Source organism: Equus caballus, chromosome 29 (genome assembly GCF_041296265.1).
Source record: "Equus caballus isolate H_3958 breed thoroughbred chromosome 29, TB-T2T, whole genome shotgun sequence".
NCBI classification, from domain to species: domain Eukaryota; kingdom Metazoa; phylum Chordata; class Mammalia; order Perissodactyla; family Equidae; genus Equus; species Equus caballus.
This window is the reverse complement of record NC_091712.1, coordinates 29,245,222-29,256,482: the sequence shown is the minus strand read 5'-3', so window position 1 is coordinate 29,256,482 and position 11,261 is coordinate 29,245,222. Positions and strand designations below refer to the sequence as shown.

The following is an 11,261-nucleotide window of genomic DNA, read 5'->3' as shown; positions in this document are numbered from 1 at the left end:
TTTTCGCTCGGTTTCGGGGGCTGTCGTAGACATTCTTGGGCTGTGAAACTTACTTGCCCAGCACAACGGCGTCGGGACTGCACAGTCAGTCAGTGCTAACCCCCGCCCAGCCAAAAGTGCTTTCGACAGGGATTCTGAAGCTGGGCGCTCGGGGCCTCGGGCAGGTGCCAGCGTTACCTCCGCCACTGCGAGGGAGCCGCGCGCAGACACTCCCCTCCGCAGGGATCCGGGCCAAGACGGCCAGCTCACATGACTTTATCCCAGCAAGTTTCTCATCACCTCCGACAGCGAACTGAGCGCACAGCCTTTTTACATAGATGACCCCAAATGAAGGAATTTCCATCCTTCTCCAGAGGGACTACAAAGTTATGACAACTGACGGTGGGAGGTGAAGAGGGGGCTTTCGCTCAACCCAAACGCGACCCTCCTTCTTTCTCCTGTCTCTCTGATTCACTCCTGGGATCGCTAGTCGGCTTCGGTGCGCCTGGAGGACCCCGTCCTCCGGAGATTCCTGGCCAAGGCAAAAGCAGGAAACGCAGCCATTCCTCCCACTTTCCTGTATGACTAATCAAAAGACGAGCCAGGCAGGGGGGGAGCTTTCGTGGTGCCTGTTTTGGCGGGGAAGGTTCTGGGCCGGTTCTGGGCAGGCAGCGCCGAGGTCGCCTAGATTCCCGACAGGCTCCACTCGGGGGCTTTTCGGCTCCTTCGCTGTTGCCGCCGCCGCCGCCGCCGCCGCTACCGCGGTTGCTGGGGGTCCGGGAGAGGAGCAGCTGTCGCGGCTCTTGTAGGGTCCGTCTCGGTTGCTGTTTTTGCCCAAGGAGTTTTCCTTCCTGGGTCGCACCCTGACTCCCGTGGTGTCGAGGGGGAGTCCCTGCGGACACCTGGGCACGCAGTGGAGATGCCTCTCTTCACCACCAATCCCTTCGATCAGGATGTGGGTAAGTGCCTTGCCGCTCCCTGTCCCCTCGCCCTGGGACCGCAAGTCCATTCTGCCCTCTCTCTGCGAACGTTCTGGACCCCTGGCCGGCGTCAAGCTCTTCCCCATTCTGGAGTCTGCTTCCTTAAGAGTTTGGTGGAGGTTGGGGACTTAGCGCATCCTCTTGGAAAGGAATGGGACTCAGAGGGCCTGCGAAATGGGCCTTAAGCAAGGGCTGTGGGTTTTGGAAGAACTGCTTAAAGCGTTGATGTAGAGGGCCTCGGAGGGACAGCCGGTGTGGCATCTGGTGCTGGGACACGGCTTCTGTAAAGAACAGCGCTGACGGCTGGGGAGTATCTCGGTTAGCGTAGGATTATGAGCCCTGTAATAAAGTGTTTCCCTGGATAAATGTTAAGTGTCTAGAACTAGGAGGATGTTGCAGGTTAAATTGCTTAAAGGACTTTGAAATCGTTTTTGTAACTGTAACGGGAGAAGAGAGCTTCTGGTTGGTTAAGGGTTGACTCAAAAATGTTGGGAGAGATGAAAATGGAATATTTAGCAACAACCGAAGCCGAATCGAGGCCGTGAGCCATTGGGCCGCCTTCCTTAGGCTAGGTCTTTGTATTTTAAGAAGTGTGGATGAGGACTTTGAATTTGCAAATGCTAATTTGTTTTGGATCTGAAATGCTATTTTTTTGGTTTTCTGAATCATTGGTTTTAGGTACTGATCATACCAATTAAGCAGGTTAGCTTTTTGTTTCTTTCTTTCTGGTGTGAGGGTAATGATGACAGGAGTTTGTGTTTCCAGGGAGAGAATTTGGGGATGATTTGAATGCACTTAGGAACTACCTTGGCACACAAGTGTGGAATGAAAGCAAGATAAATACCGTGTCTGATTACTATAGTAGAGAAATATAAGGACAGCTTAGTGGAGTTGTTTTATATATCTTTGTGTATTTTAATTGTGCAAGGTGGGTGTTGAATTTGGCTTTTTAACTCTTCCTTATAGCATGTCACTGAAGCTTGGAGGTTTGGGTTAATAGTAGAAAAGGGTTCATTCCTACCTCTGCCACTGCCTCACTCAGAGTGAAATCATGGGCAAGTTCCTAAGCTGAGTCCCAATGCCCTCATCTTTAGAGAGGGGGAAAAGCACAATCTGTGATTCAGTGAAATAATATGTGGAGAGAGCCTATTACAGTGCCTTTATATAATAGGCACATACTAAATGATAGCTTTTTTTGGGTTCCGGTTTAAGTGACTATCCTGAATCTTAGCAGTGGATGGAACTTTAGCTATCACCAATAATACCCAGTAAATAATTAATTGGAAAATTACATTTAATTTCATAAGCACTTAGCACACGCTATTTACAGGACACTGCTCAGAGAATTAAGAGATAGAGTGATGAATAAGACATCATTGCTGCTCTCAGGCAGTTTTACAATTTATTACATTAATTTCTAGGGCAAATTCTTAAAACAATTTAAATGTGCTTCTTTGGTTTCCAGCAACTTTATCTAGTTTTTGTGGTCATAATAATCTAGCTTCCAACTATCCAATCACCTTTCTATCCTGCTGACTTTTTGACCGCCCGTTTTCGTTGGATTCAGATAAATATCTTAATGTCAAACCCTTTCCCAGTACTATACCACCCGGTTCAAACAGGCTCCTTTTTACCTTTATACTTTTGCTTCTCTTATGTCTTCTATCTTTCTACATGTCCTCATGATTAAAGGCCAACTCAGAATCCCAACTCGTTATACCTGAATCATTTCCTGATTACTCTAGTTTAGGGTTTCTCAGTAGCTATGCTATTGGCAGTTTGGACCAGATCAATGTCTTTATTGTGGGGGCCTATCTTGTGCAATGTAGGGTGTTGAGCAGCATCTGGGACCTCTACCCATTAGATGCCAGTGGCATCCCCTCCCAACCCCCAGTCATGATTTAAAAAGTTTCCAGACATTGCTAAATGTCCCCTGGGGGCACAAAAGAGCTCCTGGTTGAGAACCAGTGCCCTAGCTTACCGTAATCTCCACCCTTTTCAAAACTCCTGCAACATTTTTTGTCTTTATCAATTATTTAGCTTTAATGATAGTTATATCCTGCATTATGGTCCTTAATTATTTTATTGGTTGCTGAATAGTAGGTGCTTAATAAATGTGTGTTGAATTGAGAATGTGTCAGTTGAGCTTGCTAGACACTAAGCTTCTTGAGTGTAGGGATGTTGTTTTGCTCCAGAAAAGCTTACTATTTAAATTTAGTCAGATTTTGGTATTTGGATCAATTCTCTCCTCATGATCCATGTATCAAAATATCATGAAAGTGTATCTAAGAAGGCCCATCAGACTCCCGGTAAATAATCCTTGGACAGAGTCCAGTAGACTCCCATGTCTAACTTTTTACTAGGATGGCGTGTAAAATATGGTACATAGAATACATTTAACAATATTCCTTTTCACCTTGTCTGTCAATGAGTATGTCAGTGTTGTTAAAGTACTCCCACTAACTCACTTGATATAGTTATCACTTAACATTAGTGCTTCTCAAAATTGTCTTCAGGGCCAGCTCCAGTGGCCTAGTGGTTAATTTCCGTGCACTCCACTTTGGTAGCCTTGTTTTGGTTCCAGGCCACAGACATACACCTCTCATCAGTGGCCATGCTGTGGTGGCGGCCCACATACAGAATAGAGGAAGATTTGCTACAGATGTTAGCTCAGGGTGAATCTTCCTCAAGCAAAAAGAAGATTGGTGATGAATGTTAGTTCAGGGCGAATCTTCCTCAGCAAAAAAAAAAAAAAAAAACAAAGTCTTCAGCTTTATTCGTAAACTGAAACAGTGAATCAGAAATCTACTAACTGGTTTATGTATTATAACATTCCACATAAAGAGGCAAAATACTGGTGATCGCTTTTCCCTTGAAGAAACGTCTACACATGTTATGAGAATGTGAGCTCCGTGAGGACAGGGATTTTTATTTGTTTTGTTCATTACTATATCCCCAGTGTGTAGACCAGCATCTGGCACTAATAAACATTCAGTAAACATTTCTTGAATAAATGAATTTCATTTTGGATGTTACACTTCTTGCTAAGCTCAACTCTTAAATTCTAAAGATAACTCATTCCATCAAGCTTTTCTTTCAAAGTCCCTAGTGACTTCCATCTTGCCAAATCCAACGGTCAGTTCTGAGCCCATTTCTTTGTTGATCTCTTAGCATTCCTCTTTGATGTACTTTATTCATTTGGTTTCCAGGACACCAGACTTTTTCTAATTTTCTCCTTGGCTCTTTTTTAGTCTTTTTGGCTTCTCCTTTTTGTGACTTCCAAGTGTTGACTTGAGCCCCAGCCTCAGTTCTAGAACTTCTTTGACAAGTTTTTCCCTTGGAGTCTTAGGAGGCAATTTAGTTTAGTGTTAAAGATTCAGACTGGAGCTGCACTGCCTGAATTTAATTCTCGGGTATGCTGCCTACCAGCAGTGTGACTTTGGGCTAGTTGCTTACTCTGTGCCTCAGTTTCCTTATCTTTAATATGGGATATAGAGATAGTAATAGTTCTTAGTTTCTTTCCCCAGACCTGCTCATTTCTTCATGCTGGCCTATTTCAGTAGGTTGCACCATTATTTCCTGTCACTCAACTTTCGTGTCTAGGAGTCATCATTGATTCTTTTTTTTCCATCACATTCCAAACCCATTCTGTCAGCAAGATCTTTTGGCCCTAATTTAAAAATATAACCAGAATCTCACACTTGTCCTTACCTTACCACTGCTATCTTACTCCAGTCATTGTTATCTCTTTCATAGACTGTGGCAAGAGCCTTCTAGTAGGCTTCTTTGCTACCACTGTTGCCCCTTACAATCAGTTCTCATCTACAAAGGTCAGTGATCTTTTAAAAATCTTAGATACTGGCACTTACCTGCTCAGAACCCTCCAGTAGTTTCCTGTCCTGCTCCCAGGAAATGCACATTCCTTATTGTGACCCACAGCTGGCCCCTGGCCCCTTCCTATGTCTCTGATATAGTTGGGATCTCCACACACTCTCTCATGCTGAGCCTCTTGGGTCTGAACGCTCCGGCTCGTTCCTGCCTCCAGATCTACATTGTGCTGTTTTCTTTGCCTGGGATCTTCCTCCCTCAGGTGTTTGAAGGTCTTGATGCCCATCACACCCTTCAAGACTGGTCACATGAGTTTCTAAGAGAGGCTTTCCCTACGTTCTGTAAAAAATAGCCATCTTTATCCCCTCACTCTGTTTCTTTGTTCCATTTTATTTTTTTTTTAATAGTACTCAACTACCTGATTGATTGTCTCCTGTGTGGAAAATAAACTCCACAAGGATGAGAACTTTTCATTTCTATCCCTGGTACCTTGGGGGCAGTGCCTGGTACAGTGGAGCACTCAATAAGTATTTATCAAACAATGAATTATAGATATTTTTCTAGATCTCCAGTCTTGTATTTCTGCTTGGTGTTCCCTTGTCACCTAAAAATCAGTCTATCAGAAAACTGAATTTACCTTTCGAGTCTGATTCTTCCTTCATTAGATGGTAATTTTGTAATGTTCTAGTTATCTTGATTTGAAACCCGAGAGGCGTCTTTGAGTCATTATCCTGCCTCTGCTAAGTCATCATGTCTTTGTCTTTACAATAGTACATTTGCCTTCCTAGTCAGACTGCTTTGGGCCAGGCCGGTTCATATCCTACAGGCTTGGACATGTTTTTCTTCTATTAGCTAGTCCAGTCAGTATCATAAACCTTCAAAGCGTTAGGTCATATTCTCCTGCAGTATGGTGTGATGGAAGGACTTTGGGCTTTGGGTTTAAATGGCAGCTGCAGCATTTACTGTTAGTAAATAGGCAAAATACGGACACAGGCAAGTACAGAACCCCTCTGAGTTCCCTTTCCACCTTTGTAAACAGGACTAGAAGTATCTACCTCATGGAGTTGCTATGAGGAATACTTATAGACACACGGGACTTTCTGACTCTTTACTGGGGTTGAATATGCTTCAAATTCAGCATGTTCGAAATCGTATTCATACTTTTCTTCTCAAGTATGCTTTTCCTCTATTCTGATGACTGGTGCCTCAGCTGACTTAGTCACATATATCAAGAACCTGGGAGTCATTCTTGACTTTTGTAGTTGTAATTTTCTACATTCCAGACAACACATATATACTGTCTCCTGTGTGCCAGGCGCTCTGAACATGCCCTTGAGGGTTCTGGTGTTGCTTTAGTGTATATGCTTTGTCTTCCTAATAGCTCTTAAATCCGTTCATCTGTCCCTCCATTCATGCCTCCCATCCTTTCTGTTCTCATGGCCACTGCTAGGGCAGGTTTAGGTCACTGCTCTCTTAGATTATTAGTATGGCAGCCTCTAACTGTTATCCCTGCCTGCAGTCTGTCCCCGGTCGTTTTCCAGGTGGCTGTTAATGATATTTCTAAAATGTAAAGGTAATCATATGGCTCCTCTGATTAAAATATTGCAGCGAATCTAGAGCTTTTACAGGAATTTGAACTTTTCAGCATGGCATGTAAGACCTTTTAGCATTCGGCACCTTTTTACCTCTTCAGCCCCACCTTCCACCATTTTCCTCAAGGCACATTTCCTTGTTGCTTCTATACTACTGCTTTTTCAGGTGCGCATCCTCTGGCCTGACATATCCTTCTCTTCTTTAGTCTTCGTTAGGGTCGTTTTTAGGAGATGGTGCATGTAAAGCACTTAGTACATACCTACCATACAGGAAGCAATGGCTGCATTGTAGCTCCTCTTACAGTAAAGTTAGAAACAGATGTGGACCTTTTGGAGTCTCCTCAGATTCTAAGGGGTGGAATCAGTCACTGTAAAAACATACTCAGGAGAGATGTGACAGACAGTTCAGAGTGCAGTTCTTACAGGTCTGATGTCCCCTGGTTTCCGAAATTGTACTTTCTGTTTCTTCGGTTTCTCTTTTACTTCTCCTGGAAGCTGTTCTTTCTAATGCTTTTAGGTTTCCGTTTATATTTTGTTCTCTTCTCTGAGAGCTTCCATCCCTTCCTTTGCCGCCTGCTTCTCTTCCTGGGTTAGTAGAGCTTCAGGTTGCTTTTCTTTGTAGATGCAATTTCCAGTGGTCAGGAGCAACAGAGACATGAGGTGAAACGTTTTTGAAAAAACTGATTCCCGTAATCTCGAAAAGAAGGTAATTTCTTTAAGATTTACTTTCTCCGTTGGCCATTTTTGCTGAACTGCTGCATCTCCAAGCTGACTGAATGACAATCTTTTTCCTATAGCCTGAAACTGATGGGCAGTCATCCTGTCGGCGCTTCTCACCTCCCCAAATCTTTGACAGTCATAAATCTTGAGAAAATCAAAAGTAGCCACTTAACAGAAAAAAGTTCTCCAGTCCTTTGAGAGGACTATTGAAATTCAAATGAGGCTCTGTGTGTGATTTTCTGGGTACTGCTAGGCAAATATCTCAATCTCCTCCTTTTAAGTATTAGGGTAAGGATAATCTGAGGATAAAATGAGATCATTATGAAGCTTTGAATTCTTTAGAAGCAAATCTGTATTATTTTTGCTTGTCCCTTCAGTTTCTCACACACTCTATTTTTGTCTTAGAAAATAAAGTTTTGATTTTATTTGCTCTTCACAAAACCACATTGAACCACTAGTAGTAGTTTATATTCTTCTGATTTAAAAAAATATCTGTTGTTTTATAACTGAGAAGAATTGTGCTACTGCTCTTGTGGATCTGGAGGCAGCATCGATAAATAATGTGAAGAATTTTAGAGTTCTGAAATGGGTTGCATTTCCCATGTGTATGTATAGGTTTGAGCCAGATACTGATCCTGTTTGTGCATAGGAAAGTAAAGAAGGTAATTCATGAGTGTTTAGCATGATATCTGCTGATGGCTATGCCAGACCACCTGAGTATGCCTTCATTCAGGAACTGTAAGATCATGCTTAGTTATGATAATAAGCAGTTTACATATGATCGGACATAAGCTGTCATTTCTAGTGAACTATTAACTTTTTAATGTTTTAATAAGCTTAGCTGTTATACTTTTAAATAAGGTGATAAGTTTTAAGATAAAACTGTGTTCCTTTAAAAAGAAAAAGCACTATGTTTTTAAAAAGTCTGCTTGGCTACCAGTCAGTAAAGATGATTAATTAATTATTTAAATGTACTACCAGATCAAAGTGATGACTTGTCTTGCTTTTCTAAGATGAACTAAATGTTAGACCGGAGGACATGGTTCAGGATGACTCCTTTGGTCTTGGGCTTCAGAGGGGTTAGGGGGTCTATGGGGCAGGGCTCTGGGACTCTTCAATTAGAGCTGTTCTACTTGGATTTCCTTTACGTGTTGGGTTTCTTTTAAGCTAAGATTTTCTTATAAAAGGGAGTGTTGAATAGTAAAGAATTTGACTGGTCTTTACCTTGTTTCCTGGGAGGGAGCCTCTAAATCCTTGGAATTTCCTAAGTGATAGGAGCATCTTTCTTACTCATGGTAGGCTCCTGGGACAGTACCTTAGTTTATGCTAATAAGATGACTCAACACGGGGGCTCCAGAAAGACTAACCTTGTGATTAGATGGTTGGGGCTTTGAGTCACATGATACCAGCCAGATCTCCAGGGATGGGGAGGAGGCCAGAGATTGAGTTCCAGGAGGTGGCCATTCATTCATTCCATCATACTTTCATAATGAAACCTCAGTAAAAACTTTGGTCGGGGAAGCTCGGTTGAGCTTACTGGTTGGGGATGCACAGTGATGTGCCAGGAGGGTGATGTGTCCTGAGGGCACAGAAGCTTTGCATTTGGGATCCTCCCAGACCTAGCCCTGCTGCACATGTCTTCATTGGCTAGTTCAGATTTGTGTCTTTGATGATAAAACTGTAATTATAGGGCCGGCCCAGTGGCGTGACGGTTAAGTGCACACATTCCGCTTCAGCAGTCTGGAGTTTGCTGGTTCGGATTCTGGGTGCAGACATGGCACCACTTCGCAAGCCATGCTGTGGTAGGCGTCCCTCATATAAAGTAGAGGAAGATGGGCATGGGTGTTAGCTCAGGGCCAGTCTTCCTCAGCAAAATGAGGAGGATTGGCAGCAGATGTTAGCTTGGGGCTAATCTTCCTCAAAAAAACAAAAACAAAAAAACCCCACTGTAATTATAAGTGTTTTCCTGAGTTCTGAGTTTCCAGAGCTGTTATAGTGGATTATTGAACTGAAGGGGTAGTGGGAACCCTGAATTTGTAGCCGCTTGGTCAGAAGTGCATGTTGCCTACGAACCCCAGAGCTTGTTTCTTGTGTCTGAAGTGAGGGGAGACTTGTGGAGTTCTCTGTTCTCAGCCTGGGAAGTCTGCGCTAACTCTGGGTGGTAAACAGCAGAATTACATTGTGGAGAGTTTCTGTATTGAAAAGTAAAATCTGAAAACCATTGAAGTAGATGTTATTAAAGCTCTGTGTGTTTCTCTGACTTTTATGGGTTCATATGGTTGTGCTACTAGGTTTAGTATTTATTGAGCACTTAGGCTGAGAGCATGAATATTGAAAGAATTACCAAAGTAGAAACTGTTATTATTTTTCAAGGGATTTACAATATATTATGGAACTTGAACAGTGACAGGTAGATTTGACTCGGTTATCCTCGTGGCATACCCCCCAGCCAGAACAAATTAAAGTGTTTCAACATTTGCTAAGTAACCCATTTAGTTGCCAGAGTAGTGTTTGTTTCTCATTATGTTTTCTTGCGTACCATTTTTACATATTGGCAGTAGATTCCTTTTTTCTAAAAATCAAGCTCTGATCAGATTATTTTCTTGCTCAGAACTTTCTTGGCTCTCTGATGTTTCTTGAACTAATATAAGCGCCTCATTTTGTATTTTAGGTCTTAAGAGTAGTTCCAACCTTTCACAAAGTAGTCTCTATTTCAGCCAGCCTAGATTCTTCATTATACTTTTATATATTATACTACGTTATACTTTTCTTCTGTTCTCATAACCTTACTTTTTATTCACTTAACAGAAACAAGAGTTTATTATTAATGCACACAGTATATGTAAGTCAAATCATTATGCTCTACTCCTTAAGCTTATACAATGCTACATCCCAATTTTATCTCTATAAAACGAGATTAAAAAAGAAAACATTTTGATATTCCTAATAAGAGTCAGCAAAAGTTGACTCAGTGGAAATAATGACTCTTAAAACTTAACATAGCGGAATCTGTAGTCTCTTCTGTCTCTCTGTCTCTTCTGTCTTAGTTTCTCAGGCTTTCCTAATACTCCTTTAGTCTCCCTCCAGGTCTTTACCTCTTTTTCAGCTTGCTTCAGGCTTTTCATTTTTTCTGTGACTTTTTTTTAATCTCATATTTAAGTTCTATCTGCTGGTTTCATTTCCTTTTTGAGTCTAAGCTACTTCAGATAAGGCCTGGCACAGACTAGAAACTTATTCCATTTTTTTGAATATATGTTGTTGAATATTTTTTTGTTGAATATTTTTTGTTGAATATTTGTTGAATATCTGCCTAAATTTTGTAATTTCCTGCAGTTACATCACTTTATCAAGATCTAAGATGTTTTGGACATTTGTATTAATTCTTAGACAAGGAGTTTGTTTGTGTGAGTAAGCTGCTTTTGTTATCTTTCATTTTAGAAGATGGTAGGGTGACCAGGTCTGCGTACCCTACCTACCACTGCCTATACCGTATTAGATACTTATTCTAGTTCTCAGGTGGCAGTGACTAATTGGTAGGTGTTGCCGTGTCCCTGAAGGCCATGATATAGATCAGGTATTGTAAGCCTACCAAGAATTTGGACAGAATTGGCTGCTTTCTATCTTTTGCTCTTAAACTGGCTATGACCCACCTCCAGCTCTCAGTAGTAGGTCAGCATGGGGAAATGAGTGTTGTCTGTTGAACCAGGCAGCAGGGCCTTGAGGGGAAGACAGGAGCAGGAATTTCACTGTCACATCACCAAGACCCACCATTACAGGTCAGAATCGTGGTATGGATCAGGCCTCCCAGCTTCAAACCGTGGCAATATTAGCGAGGATCTTGGTGGTGCTGTCCTTCAACAGACGTGTTCCCTGAGTTAGTGCTTTGGTCAAGGCGGGTTACCTTCCACTTTTATATAGCTTTCGTTTCAGAAGATAATAATGATTTCTTTTTGAAGTTCTTTTCTTCCTATGTAGACTCTTGTTTCTTCTAAGTTGCTTTCTTCTGTTTTTTTTTTTTTTCTCCTGTATTTGTTTGTTTTGTTTGTCTTTTCCTTCATCTTCCATTGTTAGAAGATTTTCTCCGATAGCTGATGGTCCTGGGTTGTCTGCCCATGATTAACACTAGAGAAATAGAAAGCATCTGGGAAGCTTTGGTCATGTG

General features: G+C 42.0%; 1 protein-coding gene across 4 annotated transcripts in view; it reads left to right on the top strand.

Moving 5' to 3' along the window:
* Positions 1 to 181: 181 nt before the first annotated feature.
* STAM (signal transducing adaptor molecule) overlaps positions 182 to 11,261 on the top strand; it is a 74,610-nt gene continuing 63,530 nt past the window's right edge. Inside the window, exon 1 of one of the 4 annotated variants that reach the window (XM_001498179.6) lies at positions 182 to 938. In XM_001498179.6, the coding sequence (XP_001498229.3) occupies positions 899 to 938 (40 nt within the window). In that variant the 5' untranslated portion in view covers positions 182 to 898. The remainder of the gene's footprint in view (positions 939 to 11,261) is intronic. The other 3 variants (XM_023632104.2, XM_070255244.1, XM_070255245.1) reach the window with 3 other exon arrangements.